The sequence below is a fragment of the Hemiscyllium ocellatum genome, chromosome 3 (assembly GCF_020745735.1).
Source record: "Hemiscyllium ocellatum isolate sHemOce1 chromosome 3, sHemOce1.pat.X.cur, whole genome shotgun sequence".
Taxonomy (NCBI): Eukaryota; Metazoa; Chordata; class Chondrichthyes; order Orectolobiformes; family Hemiscylliidae; genus Hemiscyllium; species Hemiscyllium ocellatum.
In genome coordinates, this window is record NC_083403.1 from 142,048,694 (window position 1) to 142,067,495 (window position 18,802).

The following is an 18,802-nucleotide window of genomic DNA, read 5'->3' on the forward strand; positions in this document are numbered from 1 at the left end:
TTCATGAAGGGTAAGTCATGTTTAACAAACCCTTTTGAGGGTGTAACCAGCAAGGTGGATAACTGGGATTCAGTGGGTGTGATACGGCTATACTTCCTGAAGTCAGTTGACAAGGTGCCACAGAAAAGACTGATCCAGGAGGTTAGATCCCAGGGGGCTAAGGGTAGGCTATTGACTTGGATAGAGGATTGATTGGCTTACAGAAAGCAGAGGGTCAGAACAAATAGATCCTTGTCTGGATGGTGAACTGTAACTAGTGGGATACCACAGGGTTCAGTTCTCTCACCTCATCTATTTGCAATCTATATAAATGATCTGTAAGCAGGGACAGAGTGTAACTTAGCAAAGTTTGTGGATGATACCTAAAATAGGTGGGAAAACAAGCAGTGATGAGGAGATCAAGTTTACAGATGGATATTGATAGACCAGGAGAATGGGCTGAATCTGGCAAATGGAGTTTAATGCGGGTACATGTGAAGTTGTCCATTTTGGCTGGGAAAAAAAGGACAAATTTATTATTTAAATGAGAAGCAGATTCAAAGTAAACCAGTGCAGAGGGATCTGAGTGTCTTTGTGTATGAATCGCAGCAAGTGGGTACGCAGATGTAGCATACAATAGGAAAGGCAAATGGAATCCTGGCATTTATTACACAGGACTTGTTTCTCAAAGTAAAGAAGTGGTGTTGCAATGATATAAGATGTTGGTGAGACCATACCTGGAGTATTGTGTCCCGTATTGCCCTCCTTAATTGAGGGAGGATGTGGTGGCATTGGAGGCAACTGTGAGAGGGGAAGGTCACCAGGTTGGTTCCTGGGATGAAAGGGCTATTGTACAAGGAATGGTTGAATAGTTTGGGCTTGTACTCGCTGGAGTTCAGCAGAATGAGGCGGTGGATCTGATTGAGGTGTACACAATGCTAAAAGGGAATTGATAAGGAAGACAGTGTACAGATGTTTCCCCTTGTGGGTAAGTCTCGAACAAGAGATCATAGACAGAGTGAGAGCAGGTCGGTTCAAAACTGTGATGTTGAGAAACAGCTCCGTCTCTCGGAGGCACGTGAATCTGTGCAGCTCACTGCTCCAGAGGGCAATTAAGGCAGAATCAAATAAGAAATGATGAAAGGTGGGATAGAGGGCTATGGGGAGGAAAATGGAGTTGAGACCTGGATAATATGAGCCAAGATCATATTAAATAGCAGAAGAGGATTGAAGGGTGGAATTGCTGACTCCCTCTCCGAATTCCTTTGTTCCTGTGGTCCCTCAGCTGAATTTTAAAAATAGAATAAGAATAATGAAATACATTTTTACACTTTTTGATTTGAAAAACAAGGTAAAAGGTTAATGCTCATTTAAGACTGAAAGGACCAAGAGATAAATCAAGAAGTGATAATTTGCCAGCACAATCTGGCTTTTTAAAAACTGATAATTACAAGATGAAGGAAATAGAAGGGATTTGCTTCCAGTGAAATTTCATATCTTTCTTTTGGGTCCTGAGAAATAAATGTTAACATTTTTTTTAAAAGTAGGAATGAAGTTGATCAGAACAGAATTAAATATCCTCATGGCTTTACAAGGATGATGAAATGACTTTGTTTTTGTGTTTTTTTTAATGATTATAATGTTGTGGAATTCTACTGCTGTTATGTAACATTACAATGTTTTTATAATATTTACAGAATAAATTATACCAAACAGATGGGTATATGCTGTTATCCACATTGTATCTCTTTAAATGCTTAAAGGGATGAAATACCAAAACGTCCGATCCTGCATTTGTCATTAAGCAGCCTGATTTATTTGTATTCTGTTCCTGTTGCTCATGTTTGGATAATTCTTCACTCTCTAATCTATTTGACACACAGCGCAGGCAGGGACGTTATCAAACCGAAGGATGACAAGGGGAAAAAAGAAAGCAAAGAAAAGTAGGTACCGGTAAAAGATGTACATAAAGTTAATAATAATGATTCCTGAAATCAGGAATACTGAAAACAATGGAACAGTGACAAAACAAAGTGGAACGGTGCGGAATGTGGGTGAAATCATTCTCATGAAATAGTTTAAAGATTGCTGTTCACACAATGTTAGTGATTGGCAGATTTAATCATTAATATTGCCAATGAAAATAAGTAATTATGATTATTCAAAATGTATTTTATTGACTATGTGTTAATTTCTACTGTGCTGTACCCATTTCGGTTTGATTTTCTGAAGTTGCTAAGATAACTTTAAAAAGTGAAAGCTGTTACCCTTTTATTCATTACCTATAATTTTAATGATAAGATGTTAGCTTAAAGGATTCAAAACTCTGATTATATTTTTAGATTTTTTTGTAGCTAATATGAATGAATACTAAAAGAAATGAATGAAACTAGAGGCAGTTCGCGAGGGCAGGTGGCATTTTCTGTCACAGGCCTCCAGGGACTACTTGATGAGCCAAAGAGTGTGTGTGAAAGAGCTGGCTAAAGGTGGTCGTGGTTTAGCTGCCAGTTTCACCACATGGCAGAATATCTGTGCACCATGAGGAAATGCCAGTGGCAACAGGAAAGGGCTCTGAATTATACACTTGAAGAGCAGTTCAAAGCTAAGCTGAAATAAAGAGGAATTTCTACACTGAAAGGATGGTGCCTTGATGGGAAGGCATCTGCCATCACTCCTTGTCACTGGTAAGGTAGCACAGCAGTGGGAAGACTACAGGCACACCCTTGCCCCAATCCATCCATCCAATGTTGGTAAGCTCTAGCACACTTCTGCAGTCTCAATACATCCCAGTGTTTCTGTAAAAGGAAGGCAATGAATGTAGTCAAGTGACTGCACCACTGATGGATCATTTCAGCATTCATGTCCATTGTAAGCTGTTGAACCTGTACCATTTTACTCAGTTGAAGGGTCATATTTAAGTTTGGAAATCTCCAGTAAGGCCAGATTTTGCAGCACTGCATTGAATGAATGAGGGTTTCAATCAGCAGTGCAGACTGCAGTACAACTCCATCTTCCACTGAAAGCAGTAAACTCCAGCAGCTATATCGCCAGGCTACGTCCAGTCTTTCTACAGGTTAGACTGTTAATGGCATCTGTTTAGCCCAAGATTCCTGTTCACTGGCAGGGATTGCTTTTAGAAAGGCAGTCCATAGGTAACCAACAAGGGGGGAAATGCTTTCTATCAATAATCTTCATCTGTATGAAGGCTCAAAATAAAATTAATTCAAATACAAAGGATAATTAACATCTATATTTTAGTAATTACAAAATTTAATGTGTGCACTAAGCGCATTGAAAACAGGGAAATCTATATTTGACTAGCTTTAATTATTTACAATCAGCCATCAATTAACAATGTAGCTAGAATTTGATAAATAATAAATAAATAAAAATAAAATTCCCAAGTCACCTAAAACTGCATTTCAGCTATAAGTATCTGAAAGTGTATGGCCTTAAGCAATTTCTGTGAAAGAAATAAAAATAAATGGAACAGTGGGCAAATAGAAGGCAAGGAATTATTTGATATGCATTTTTATTATCTAATATAAAATGGCATTAAACGCAAATTGTTTAACTGTAAAGAACTGTAAAGCAGTCTGGTTGGATTTCATCATGTTGCTGAAGTTATATGGTTGAAAGTGATTTTCGGGTGTTGTTTAGCTGGGTTTTGTGGATTACTCGAGCTGTGGGATAGTATGTGTCACTATTGCCCTTGAAATGGAAGATGGTGCCGGGGGAATCAATGATCTAAGCGTTCCTTTCAGAGTCTCAGGTTCTCTCCATCTCATGCAACATTCATCAGGTGTCCTCTGGCAGCAGCACACTCCCCTGCCTCTGTCCCAATTAAAGTCTTTTCTAAAAAACATTTTCCATTTGTAGCTTTCTCCTTCTTTTTGAATGTCATCAATACCACCTCCAAGATGGGTTTGAAAATTAGTAACAGGTGCAATATATCTTGAAGAATTTCTTTACTTTACTCTTTCAATTGGAAATTTTGACGGGTGCAAGAAATTCAAAGTGAAGAAGCAAGAATTTAACACGGTATGTAACATTCACGCATTTCAGCAAGTTAACACCAGTATCTAAAATTATCTGAAAGCATTCTTTGCAGAAAATATATATTTTAAATTAAAAATAGGATCTTTGACTTCCTTGAGAATACAGTAATTTTTAATATTGGAAGTAACGAATCCAACAGAGGAGAACATAAATAGAATTACATCAGTGAAACTAAGAAATTAAGAATATTTTTGTTTGTCATTTGAACAATGAGTATGTGTGCATTTCCATGTCTGGTTAATATGCCCGAGGTATACAAAGTTGGATAATGTACTTATATTTTTCAACAACTTGCATTTGTGACAAATGGGTTAGATCTAATATTGAAATGGAAGAAAAATTCAGACTTCATTAATGACCAAGTTTATATAACCACAAGGCCAATTAGGTCCACATAAAATTAAGCTGCATTTCACAAATAACTTTAATGAAAAGTCTAAAGCAAAATCAATCTGTTGAGGAATTTATTTCATTGCTTCTCTAATTTGATCTGCCACTGAGGGATTTGTTGTCCTTTTAACCAGCGCTTTCAATAAACAGCTTTTAATTAGAGTAATCTATATTTTAATACATTGCGAAATTGATTTGATATATTCGAATGCTACAAAGGTTTCAAACGAAAATTGAATGAAAATGTTGGGAGGATTGTATTAGCACAAGAAATGTTAGATAAACAATTAAAGTATTACAAAATCAAAGTAGTGAGGATTCTCAAAATCTGATACAAAAATAAAAAGTGCTGGAAAACACAGATCTGGCAGTATCCATGCAAAGACAAATCGAGTTAATGTTTTGAATCAGGTCTCACTCTTATTTGGAACTGTGCAAGCGTTTAGAGATTAAAATGCTGAACTGTGGGCGGATATTCCCGGGAATGCATCCAGAGAAGTTATTTGGGTGGAACTGAGAAATAAGAAAGGGATGATAACCTTATTGGGATTGTATTATAGTCTCCTAATACTCAGAGGGAAATTGTGAAACAAATTTATAAGGAGATCTCAGCTATTTGTAAGAATAATAGGGTGGTTATGGTAGGGGATTTTAATTTCCAAACATAGACTGGGACTGCCATAGTGTTAAGGGTTTAAATGGAGAGGAATTTGTTAAGTGTGTACAAGACAATTTTCTGATTCAGTATGTGAACGTACCTACTAGAGAAGATGCAAAACTTGACCTACTCTTGGGAAATAAGGCAGGGCAGGTGACTGAGGTGTCAGTGGGGGAACACTTTGGAGCTAGCGACCATAGTTCTATTAGTTTTGAAATAGTGATGGAAAAGGATAGACCATATCTAAAGGTTGAAGTTCTAAATTGGAGAAAGGCCAATTTTGATGGTATTATGCAAAAACTTTCAAAAGCTGATTAGGGGCAGATGTTCGCAGGTAAAGGGACGGCTGGAAAATGAGAAGCCTTCAGAAATGAGATAACAAGAATCCAGAGAAAATATATTCCTGTCAGGATGAAAGGAAAGGCTGGTAGGTGTAGAGAATGCTGGATGATTATAAAGAAATTGAGGGTTGGGTTAAGAAAAAGAAGGAAGCATATATGAAGTATAGACAGGATAGATCGAGTGAATCCTTAGAAGGGGATAAAGGCAGGAGGAGTATACATAAGAGGGAAATCAGGAGGGCAAAAAGGGGACATGAGATAGCTTTGGCAAGTAGAATTAAGGAGAATCCAAAGGGTCTTTACAAATACATCAAGGACAAAGGGTACCTAGGGAGAGAATAAGGCCCCTCAAAGATCAGCAAGGCGACCTTTGTATGGAGCCTCAGGAGATGGAGCAGATACTAAATGAGCATTTTGCATCAGTATTTACTGTGGAAAAGGATATGGAAGATATAGACTGTAGGGAAATAGGTGGTGACACCTTGAAAAATGTCCATTTTACAGAGGAGGAAGTGCTGGATGTCATGAAATGCATAAAAGTGCTTTAATCCCCAGGACCTGATCAGGTGTACCCTAGAACTCTGTGGGAAGCTAGAGAAATGATTGCTGGGCCCCTTGCTGACATATTTGTATCATCGATAGTCACAGGTGAGATGCCGGAAGACTGGAGGTTGGCAAACGTGGTGCCACTGTTTAAGGAGGGCGGTAAGGACAAGCCAGGGAACTATAGACCGGTGAGCCTGACCTCGGTGGTGGGCAAGTTGTTAGAGGGAATCCTGAGGGACAGAATGTACGTGTATTTGGAAAGACAAGGACTGATTCGAGATAGTCACCATGGCTTTGTGCGTGGGAAATCATGTCTCACAAACTTGATTGAGTTTTTTAAAGAACTAACAAAGAGGATTGATAAGGGCAGAGCGGTAGACATGATCTATATGGACTTCAGTAAGGCGTTCGGCAAGGTTCCCCATGGCAGACTGATTAGCAAGGTTAGATCTGAACGAATACAGGGACACGTTGCCATTTGGATACAGAACTGGCTCAAAGGTAGAAGACAGAGGGTGGTGGTGGAGGGTTGTTTTTCAGACTGGAGGCCTGTGACCAGTGGAGTGCCACAAGGATCGGTGCTGGGTCCTCTACTTTTTGTCATTTACATAAATGATTTGGATGTGAGCATAAGAGGTACAGTTAGTAAGTTTGCAGATGACACCAAAATTGGAGGTGTAGTGGACAGCGAAGAAGGTTACCTCAGATTACAACGGTATCTTGATCAGATAGGCCAATGGGCTGAGAAGTGGCAGATGGAGATTAAGCCAGTTGTCCAAAGGGCATACAGTTTGGCAATTTTCTTTAATATTCCTGTATTTAGTTCACAGCATCATTATACTGTTACCTTGGAAGAAGTGAAACATTCTGTTTTTTTTTGCAGTGAATAGCAGCAGGGAAATGTTATGTTTCAAAAGAGGGGAAGTCAAAAGATAAATAAGTAAAGAAAAAGTGAAGTTATTGGAAGGGGCTTCACTTATTTTAATACAGTGCAATAACAACTTCCATGACAGTGATATATATCCTGTGCAAACCTGAGAGATTCTGAAGAAGGGTCATGGGACCCAAAATGCTAACTCTGCTTTCTCTCCAAACAGATACTGCCAGACCAGTTGAGTTTCTCCAGCAATTTCCTGTTTTTATTTTTGAGAGGTTTTCAAACTGATAGTTCTTCTTCAATTTATTTTAGCTTCCATGTTATACTTCTGCCATTAATATTTTGGAATACTGTTTCATAGAATTTGAATCCATGACACACCTCAATAACAAATTATAAAATACTTTTCTAAAGAAAATAAATGAAATGATTAAAGAAGTGAGATTCTGAAACATTTTCTTGTCACTGACCATTGTTTCTGTTGTAATTGCTTAACATGGTGTTTTTATATCCATTCCCTTAAATATAATAAAAATATAAACAATATTTTTTGATATTTGTTAGGATTAAGTTATTGTATTATTAGAAGCAAATAAAATGCGATCGAATATTTCACCGAAGTAAAATCTGGAACATTTGAAATAGGAAATGTTTTCTATTTAGGGAATTACTTCCAAGTCAAACATTGAGGGTTAATATCATCCCATGGGATGCAAATGAGCCAAATGCAGGGGGGGGGGGGGGGGGGGGGTTAAGAGGTTTAAGAGGCATTATCCTATTTTCTGGTTTGATGCGGCCCACTCTCTCACTAGCTGGCATTTAAATCCTTGTCGCCCACAATGAAACTCCTTGTTAAAGTGAAAATACTGGAGTCTGGTGATATCCATCAGGTCCTGATGCCATTTTAACTTTGCATTGTGAGAATGACAGACTCGTGCTAGACTCACTGGAGAACCACACTGCGATTAGATTACATTACCTTACAGTGTGGAAACAGGCCCTTCGGCCCAACAAGTCCACACCGACCCGCCAAAGCGTAACCCACCCATACCCCTACATTTACCCCTTACCTAACACTATGGGCAATTTAGCATGGCCAATTCACCTGACCCGCACATCTTTGGACTGTGGGAGGAAACCGGAGCACCCGGAGGAAACCCACGCAGACACGGGGAGGACGTGCAAACTCCACACAGTCAGTCGCCTGATGTGGGAATTGAACCCAGGTCTCAGGCGCTGTGAGGCAGCAGTGTTAACCACTGTGCCACTGTCATGCCCACAGTTGGAGTAATGACCCAAAAAAGCACTAAAGTGGTAAAGTTTTAAAAAATGATTTCTTTGTGGAGCCTGTGAGGTAAGTCTCACTTGCAACCTGAGTATCCATCTTTGACAGTGATTGAGCCCCACCTCCTGTCTACCTGAACACCCAAGGCTGTTCGATGTAGGTTCCCACCTTGATCTCCTTTCTGGAACCTTTGCACAGCGTTCATGCTGGGGATTGTCGAGCTTTGTATTTAAAAGGTACCTGAGAACTCAAATTGCCTGGACCTCTGAGCAATATTGGGGCAAGCTTAAGAATTGTTCTGTCAATTCCACCACCCCCCAGTTAAACTCCAGACGCAATTCCTGAAAACATTCTTCCCAGTGTGTTCAGTTCGGAATTCACTCTGGATGCAACACCCTCCGTGTTCTGATGAAAGGAAAACTGGCAGAGCAATGCTAATGTACTTGTTAATGTACGGAGATCCCTGAGATCAGATGTGTGGTCCCAGTCATATACCCAATCATGTCCAAAATCCTAAATTTCATATTCAAGTTTAACCTCATGAGTCAGAACATTTCCGAACATAAGAATCCAGTTAGAAGACTCATCCTGACTCATAGGGGCCTCAGCTCAATTTCATAGATGACCTTGGGACCGCCTGTCATCAATCTCCCATGCCATCACTCCAAATCACTCACCTGCAGTATCCACTCCATGGCACTCATATCTATGCATCCCCTCCCATTCTGCTCAATCCCCATATCCACTCACTCAGTATCAACCATGTGCCTTGAACACAATAGAAAGTCTTCAAGATGTTTATGAAACTGTAGAACAGTATTTAAAAAATCATCATCCTATTAGGTGGTCATAAAATCATGAAACTAAGTAAACACAAAATCCTCTTTACAACTGTTTCAACATCTCTGCTGAACTGAACGATTAGTGTGGTTGGAACTCAGCCAAGCATGCATAAAAAGATTTGATTGTATTGAAAACTCCTGGTTAGCTGAATCTGTTAGTGCAGTTTAGAATTAAGCAGGCATTTATAATGGAAGTGTATTGCACAGCTGAATAAACCAATCCTCCAGAGTTGAATATATGAAAACCTTTGAAGTTATTGATACAACTCAATCCCTATCTCTTCAACATTAAAACAGGTGAACAAATGCCAGAGTTATTATTTTCTTGTAAATTAAAAGAAAAAAGTTTACTTTTTAATGTCCTTGCAACGAAAATAACCAGTTTATTTTAAAGCTTCTCTGAAGACCTCAAAAGAAACAAATATCCAATTCTTCCAATGCTAATGAATCCTTCTGTAACAGTTTGGCCAATTTTAGACCTTCTAATATGTGCTACTTTGAAAACACACAAAACATTGCACAAGTTTAAAGAGGCATTGCGTGAAAATTATCTTTAGAATTCTGTGAGTTTCTGTGCTGGTGACACTGACTTGACTCAATTGCACCAAAACCCAATGTAATGAATCAGAATTGCTAAGCCAGTTTGAATACATCATAGCCATGGAATCTGCTAAATGTGATAAAACTTACATGAGAATTTGTTATTTTACAGAACAAGTGGCAAAGGAGTCTTTTCAGGAATGAAGCTTGGAAAGGCACGTCATGCTAAAGATGATCATAAGAAGGGTCATGCAGGTACACTTCTGCTAAAGTTTAATTTCTCTTTCACACCGAACTGACACAACTCCATCACAAAATTTCATCCAGTTTCAATAAAAGCTGACCTTTTAAGGAGTGCCCTGCAGTAAATTATTTATAAATGACTAACAGTAACTCACATGAGGAAACAAAAATATGAAAAATGCATATATAAGTGAAAACAAATCTCTCCAAACTGAGCTATTATCACCTCTAAATATTGAAGATTTTATATAAAACACACTTTCTACTGCTCTGTATGAATAAGCAGCAATCCCACACTGATTCATACGACTCACTGTGGATTCATGAAGAGAAAAATTGAAGTTACCTTGCAGTGATTACTTTGTAAAACATAAGAAAGCCTTCATGAAAATATTGAAGCACAAACTGTTTGTTTGTATCAGTCAGCATACCTGGGTCGACAGCAAACTAGGCTTTCAGCAAGTTTTCCAAAGACAGACCATTCCACTCCCTTGAGTAATGTAGGCAAGGTCAGGAAATATAGGAAAATATGGCTTCCAAAAAAATCTCAATGTTTAGGAAATAAAATTCTGATTTTGTCCCTAGTGGTTTAAATGGCATTTTCAGAATCTCTCCAATGATGTGGCATTTACCTCTTATTCCAGGAATCTGCATCTCATTAATCGCCCTTTCATACCCTCCTTTACATCCATGTTATTGTCTTTCAGTTTCCCCATGATTAATAACCCGTTTTGTTTTTGTTTGCATTGGTCTTCTTCATCAACTGTTCTGTTTCCTCTGCCTGTATCAAAGTGAATATTTAAAAAACACTTTCCAACACCTTCCAGTTTTATGGATGTGCAGGGGCACAGATACTGCAAAGACCTGGCAGCGATGAGCGCACCTACTTTTTTCTTGCCACACAATTTCACAACGCAGGCACAGAAGATGCCAGTCTCATAAGTAACAAGATGAAGATTGAGAAACGTTTGCTTAATGAGTGCCAGCCAAAAAAATGGGAACTTTCAGCCCAAAATTGGCCTTCAAACTGCACAATAAATATGAAAAATCCAGTTTGGAAACACATCTACTGCCAGCCTAATAGTAACTTTATTGTTGTCCTATCAAATAACTGAGTCGTCAAAGCAATCAATCAGCCTACAGCAGATGAAGTGATGAAGTGAAATATATCTCAGTGGTGCAAAGCTTTAGAGACCATGGATCCAATGTCACTTCTTCGACTTACAAAGCTTTATTTGTATACTGGATCCCAAATACCATCTTCTGAAAGAAATCTAATCCTCAGAAGAATGAACCAATCTTTTTCCAGCAGGTTCCTGCTAACTTAAAGGGTAATCAGCTGCTATTTAGCTCAAAGTGTTAGTTTGATCGACTCCTTGATTCTTTCATTTCAGTATTTTGCTACAGCTTCAATTCACTTCATACCTCTCAGTGTCCCATTAAGTGAGCAATAAAGAAAGCACACTCACCCCCACTACTACCAAAACAAAAATATACTCTCCAAAACAAGTCCATTTCTCAGACATTATGGATAACCATTCTATTACTGATACAGAGCCACTTTTCAGTCATAAGGTATTGGATTACAAGGAATATTTCTCCCAGAATCCTTCCTGATATCATAACTTCTCCAGTTAAAGTTTATCATTGACACCCGAAATAGCATAAAAATTGGTGACACTACATTAGAAATTGTATTTTCATCATAATTTTAAAGTCCAATTAATTCAATGCCTTTGTGTTCAATATCTTAAATAACCCAATATCATGTTTTAATTGAAAAAGGATTTCATGCCTTTTTAAAGAGGATCATAAGAAACTGAGATGATATAATCAATGTTCTGTAATCAGCAGTTTTAGAAACCAATAATAGCACTTTATTTTATTTTATTTTATTCATTCATGGGATTCCGGAATCATTGGCTGGGCAAGTAGTTATTGCCCGTCCCTAGTTGCTCTTGAGAAGGTGGGTGTGAGTGGCCCTCTTGACCCACTGCAGTCTACATGCTGGTGGTTGACCCATAATGTCCTTAGGGAGGGAATTCCAGGATTTTGACCCAGTGACAGTGAAAGAACGGCAATATATTTCCAAGTCAGGATAGTGAGCGGCTTGGAGTGGAACTTGTAGGTGGTGATGTTCCCATGTATCTGCTTCCCTTCTCGTTCTAAATAGAAGAAGTCATGGGTTTGGAAGGTGCGGTCTAATGAGCCTTGGTGAATTTTGATAGTGCATCTCCTGTAAATGGTACACACTGTTGGTACTGAGTGATGATGATGGAGGGAGTGGATGTTTGTGAATGTCCTCCCAATTAAGTGGGTTACTTTGTCCTAGACGTGCTGAGTGAAATTCTAAAACTTTCAAAACCCATCCACTCACATGGTGACAACCGAGCCTTCAGAAACTTTTCAGTTAGAATGCTGTTCAGAAGGCTGAAGCTTAAATTTGGTCCAGGGCTCCTTGGTGCACATTCCTTCAGTAACTTAGTTTATATTCTGCCTTTGAGGTTAAAAGTAAAAGTCGTCATGGTAAAGTATGAGCAAAGTACAATAAATTCAATGAATCATACAATATAAAAAAGGGACATCCTAGCAAATTCCCATTCAGTAAGACAAGGTGTGCTCGAGTGCATGTATTCTAAAGCAAAGCCTTTTTGAATACACCAGAAAGACCATGAAAAGATCATACTGGCTATTTAAATTTCTATTGTTCCAACCTATTCTCTGTTCAGTGATTATATTCATGATTTGTCTAAGCCATGATGTAGATTTAACTGTTCTAGTTGGAGTGTAAACCCAAAATTAGTTACATTTATCACTGGTCCTCATAATGGGAGTAATTGTATCGAACCCCACCCCTGTGTCAGCATCAGGGACTTGTACCTTCTCACCCAAAACCACACGTTATCTGAGGCATTAATGATTCCCTCCTTTCAAAAGGCCTGAATAATTGCTTTAAACCTTAAATGCAACTTCAAACCTTCCCTTAACCACAACATCTGTAATAAGAAGAAGGAATAACATGATTAGAAGTGAGTAAAAAATTAAATGAAACATTACCAGTGAAGTTCATGACAGGACTATATGCTAATACAGGAAAGAAGATTAGATCAATCAACAAACAATGAAAGGAACAAGATATCAGAAAAACAGTTCAGAGAACTGTGGGGAAATGTGCTGTTTAACAGAATTCAGAGGAACCTCGATTATCTGAAGGAGATGAGCGAGCAGTATTTCGTTCAGATAATTGATTATTTGGATAACTGATTCAATGCTCTCCTCTGGGACTCTGAAGGCTCCTTTCTCCTCGGTCTGCCTGCCTTGTTTCCTCTCTCTGTCTCAGGGTCTCTTTCTGAGCAGACACACACTGTGTGGAAGGGGCATGCGGCATTGCTGAAGCTGCCCCCCACCCCTCCCAACCCCAACTCTGCCGTCCATCCGCCCCCTGCCCCCTGTTCGACCTGCTTGCCCCACCAGCCATGCACCCTGACCCCTGTCAGCCCCTCGTCCATCCCCACCAAACACCCCTCCCCTCCCATCGCTCCCCCCTCCGGGGAGGCAGCCAGACTGGACACCAACAGCAAGACTGCAGTTGCCTTTTGGTGGGGGGGGGGGGGGGTCTCAAAATAGCACACGCACAACTTTTTACTGCAACTTTTTGACAAGTTCCACGCCATGTTGGAGAGATTATCTGGGGAAGGGGGGGTTTAGGGAACGCTCCTGTGTAGAACTGCAGGGAAAGTGTGGGGGGAGAGAGAGAGCGTGGGCAGTCAGTCATTTGGAGACGGTGCCTGGGCTCCCATTGATGTCCAGGACTATTCTCGGCAGCATTTCAGTAAGTCAAATTCATTTTTAATCATTTTAAACAAAAGACACGATCAGTGTTGGAAACACTTCTTTGATGTAATGTTCATATCAGGACCATGAGATCTTCTTCGGATAATCTGAAGTTTGGATGATTGATATTCAGATAATTGAGGTTCCTCTGTATTACTAAAACATTAAAGCATTAATAAGAAAGTGCTTTCTTGTGTCTGTCTTTATTGGTAATGAATGCAATCTGGCTACCCTCTACTGCATCCCCTCTGTAACTCCCCTTGCCAGCAGAAACATTATATCTTGCACTCGCTCCTGTGACCCTGATGCACTTGTACAGTATGATCGGCCTGTAAAGTACATAAGACAACATTTTGCACTGTACCTCAGTACACATGACAGTAGTAAATCATATCAAATCTATTCTTGATCATTCCTTGTTATTCTTTGCAATCTTCATTATCACTTGTACTTTTCCACCACACCCATCCATCACTTGAATCTCCCTAACTCCCATAATGGATATTGTTATGGACCAGACCAGACTGCCTCTATATGTTTTAAGAAGGTAACTTAGATCCTAACTTTTTCTTATTTTAAGGGTAAATGCTAGGTGCTGTGTTCTAGATGCAATCGATTGGTCAAACTACTCAACGTCAAACAAAACACAACTTATTCAAGAGCTATAGTTAAAATACAACCAAAGAAATCAGAACTAGGAATTATGGTAAACCTAACAGAATAATGGATGCAGTAGCTATTACTAATTAGCTGTTCCAAAGTAGTAACATCCCATAAATATATCCTTGCCGAAAGGCAAGTTCAGGTAACAGATTTTGTCTCACATGTAACTCCCGTCGCCTAGGAGGACAACCCCTAGCATTTGGCTGTAATTGAGAGAGGAATCAAGACTCCAAAAGCAACTGCTGAAAGCTAAACCTAAAATCTCGGGTTGTGTGGATGGGAGCTTGACCACACCCACTCAGGCTGCTTCTATTGTTCAAGCCTTTATATAAAGAAAAAGCACCCAAGGCCTCACAAGTTGTTTATCTTCTCATAGATTGCTCGTTACCTGTCCTCCAAACTCAATTTAAAGAAAAACCAGGACAAAACACGTCTCTTAAAGCCACAGCATCATCACAATGTATTTTAGTTCAGTTGCACATTGTCGATCCCCTGGTTTTGTATTTTAGTTGGTTCTCCTATTGATATCTGTGACCGTGTTCACATTTAAAATCCGGGACCCACTGACAGGAGGACAGAGCCTGCTTTAAAAGCTAAGTGACTCAACTGCTGCACAAGCTCTAAATCTTCAAAGTGCCTGTTCCAATTCTCACTCCACCTGTCGCTGTTACCTTCTGGATATCATTTGGGTGTATTGCTGTATTCTCTGTTTTACCATATGCACAGTTCAGACCTGGGCAGAAATCTATTGGACCAAATCTAATATCTTCACTGATTTCTTAATTTTACAGTGACCCTCCTGATTTATCATTTTTATAACTTAGACGATATTCTTTTCTGAACTATCTCTGTCAATGCAAGGAGTTCTGGATCCATTTGATTGAACAGAAACTGCTTTGATTCTTCCAGATGAACCCGCTGTCCTGGAAACGGAGGATCTGGACAGGAAGGCTATGCGGCTCGGAGGTGGCCTGGACCCTGACACCATCTCACTGGCTTCTGTCACTGCAGTCACCACCAATGTCTCAAACAAGAGGTAACCACCCACAGTCACCTTTGTGTTACAGTAAAGATTAGTATTTGCTCTGATTATAATTAAACATGCCACTCATATGAAAATAAGACACAACAGTGAAATAAAACAGTCCCACAACAATACTATCATCTCTCCAGGGCACGGCAGTCACCATCTTCAGTCTCTAGGACTAGACCATTCAGCCTCTTGAGTCTGTCCCACCATTCAGTTATATTGTGACTGAAATGCGGTCTAATTTTATACACCTGTCTGATTCATATCCCTTAAAATCTTTGCTGAACAAAAATGTATCTATGTCCATTTTAAAATTAACAACTGATGCAGTATCCACTGCCAGTTGTGGAAAAGAGATGATAGGAAGCACTTGTACACATGAAGGATGCTTCCTAATATCTCTCTTGACAGTCTGGCCCTAATTCTCACACTGTGCCCCTAGTTCTAGAATCCCCAACCAGTGGAAACAGTTCGTCTTTATCCACTCTGTCTTTTCCTGTTAATATTTTGAAGACTTCAATCAGATCATCCCTTAACCTTCTAAATTCTTGAGAAAACAGGCCTAATTTGTACAAGGTCTCCACATAACCTAACCCCTGAAGTCCAGATATCAGGTTGCTTTCTAAATCTGGAAAACCATATTCTGTGGAGAGGTCTATTCCAATGAAATGTAAGGATTGACATTCATCATCCAATATGTTGATTAGATTACTTACAGTAGTGGAAACAGGCCCTTTGGCCCAACAAGTCCACACCGACCCGCCGAAGCGAAACCCACCCATTCCGCTACATTACCCCTTTTATCTAACACTACGGGCAATTTAGCATGGCGAATTCACCTGACCTGCACATCTTTGGACTGTGGGAGGAAACTGGAGCACCCGGAGGAAACCCACGCAGACACGGGGAGAATGTGCAAACTCCACACAGACAGTCGCCTGAGTCGGGAATTGAACCCGGGTTTCTGGCACTGTGAGGCAGCAGTGCTAACCACTGTGCCACTGTGCTGCCCACAAAGATGGTCTCTAGGTGTGCCCTGGATCATTGTTCCACTACTGGGAGACCACCAGAATAGGTTTTGTTTTGTTCTGTTTTTAATCAGGCCCAGTAGCATCTCTTGTGTGCCATGTTTCTAGAAGTGAGCTGCAAGTATCTATAGTGCTCTTGCTCTTGCACTTGAGCCAATGTATAAAATGCAAATAATGCCATGGTCTCAAAATCCAAGAACATCTAAAGAGTATTGCAATGAGTCAGTGCCCACTTAAAATAAATAATTCATGGGAGGCCCTTGTGAAGTGGTAATGTCCCTATGTCTGGACCAGGAGGCCTGGTGTCAAGTGTCATACTCCAGAGGTGTGTCTTAGCATCTCTAAATAGGATAACTAAAACTATCTGAATGGAGCATAGTTGCCAAATTAGGTCACTTTTCTCAAAATTGGCTCATCCCTTTGTCTTTAATATAATTGACTTAAACCTTCCTTATGGAGGAAGTGAGGAGTGCAGATGCTGGAGATCCGAGTCGAAAGTATGGTGCTGGAAAAGCACAGCCAGTCAGGCAACATCCAAGGAATCTCTTCTACATGATGAAGAGTTTGTGCCCAAAACATCAATTCACCTGCTCTTCAGATGCTGCCTGACCTACTGTGCTTTTCCAGCACCATACACTCGACTCAAACCTTCTTTATCCCAACACATTTCCATCTAAACGTAATGAGCTGTGAACAAAGGTGCATTTCACTCCTTTTACAGATTCTAGAGAAGGAAAAGAATGAGCAAAGTAAGATGACAGGCCGCCTTGTGTCTCGGTCTATATGCGTCGGCCAGGGGAATCAGGCTTGGATATAGACAAAGAAATCTGAATGTAGACCGAGAAAGGCCAGTTTACGCAGTCCCCTCTGTGTGGGCCCTGGTTAGGTGTAGAGCTAAAAATATGTTGCTGGAAAAGCGCAGCAGGTCAGGCAGCATCCAAGGAATAGGAAATTCGACGTTTCAGGCATAAACCCTTCATCAGGAGGGCTGATGAAGGGCTTATGCCCGAAATGTCGAATTTCCTGTTCCTTGGATGCTGCCTGACCTGCTGCGCTTTTCCAGCAACATATTTTCAACTCTGATCTCCAGCATCTGCAGACCTCAGTTTCTCCCCTGGTTAGGTGTAGTCTCAATGAGTATGATGAGTCAGACCATGAACTGCGGCTGTAAATCAGAAACAAAATCAGAAACTGCTGGGAAAGTTCAGCAGGTCTGGCAGCACCTAAGAAGATAAATCAGCGTGAATGTTTTGGGTCTGGTGATCCTTCACAAATGCTTCCAGACCTGCTGAGCTTTTCCATGAACTAGTTTTATCCATAATGCCATCCAGGAAATGGGCAAACACAGAATTGAGGTCTCAGGCTTCGCTGACTGAATCCCAGCTCCCTGTTTGTTTCCATTCCATTCATAGGCCACCGCTTGGAGGAAAGAATCTCAGGACATAGTAAAGGAGAGAGAAGCTGAATTATAGGAGTCTTTGTTCACCTTTTCTTGACAGTCTTCCCAAGGAGTAGGTTTTGCCAGGGAAATTAAGAGTTAAGAAAAATCAGCACCTGTGATTCCATAATGAGTCGGTAACAAAGTGTTGCTGTTCTCCCTGGGCAGAGATGTTTTTAAAAGTCCCAGGACAGAGGCTGTTTGATCAATATTTGTGAAGGTGCACGTGGCATTAAACTGACATCAATTCAACCTAACAACCACAGCAATTACATATATAACATGATAAAATCCCAAGTGACTTTTTCATTTGAAGATTCAACTTCACCAATTCCTTCCTGGAAACCCAAAAGCAACATAACCGAATCGAATTTCACCGAATGAAGAACATTATTATGGCGATACAAGCCTTGATTCCCAGTGCCTACACCCTCACTATTGATTTCCTGCCTATCAGTATGTAATCACAATCATCACTTCAGAATCATGCAAGTCAATGCTTTGTTGCCATGATTAATCATTTTACATCAGTCTGTGGATAACTAGTTAGGACAGTGGTTTCTCAAATCATCGAAGTTCTAAAGATCAACATGTGAAGAAGTGCTTGCAACTGATTTGAATTTTTAGCATCATGCTAAAAAAAACACATCCATGTTGCATAAACTAATCAAAGGGCTTGTCATATTAAGAGTTAGCCAAGGTATTCCTAGTCATTGATTGCAGTACTTTAAACAACTTAATACAGTCAGACTGCAGGCAGGAGTAATCAGAGAAGAAGGGGATTTCATGAGAGGAAGCTCAAATAACCTCAGGATAAAGTAGAAGAGATTCTACTAAACAATACTTTAAAAATAATCTGAACACAATTCACTGAATTCTCAGCAAAGGATTGAAGCCAGAATCCTGCAGATGAACTTCTTTCTTCAGAGCTCAAAATATTCACAACACACACCCATCCACAACACACACACACCCATCCACAACACACACACCCATCCACAACACACACCCATCCACAACACACACCCATCCACAACACACACCCATCC

General features: G+C 40.0%; 1 protein-coding gene across 5 annotated transcripts in view; it reads left to right on the forward strand.

Annotated features, from left to right (window-relative positions):
- Positions 1-18,802, forward strand: part of otofa (otoferlin a) — a 446,338-nt gene that overhangs the window by 267,774 nt on the left and 159,762 nt on the right. For all 5 annotated transcript variants that reach the window (XM_060853972.1, XM_060853981.1, XM_060854001.1 and 2 more), the window contains exons 6-8: positions 1,863-1,922; positions 9,690-9,772; positions 15,167-15,293. In XM_060853972.1, coding sequence (XP_060709955.1) covers positions 1,863-1,922; positions 9,690-9,772; positions 15,167-15,293 — 270 coding nt within the window. The remainder of the gene's footprint in view (positions 1-1,862; positions 1,923-9,689; positions 9,773-15,166; positions 15,294-18,802) is intronic.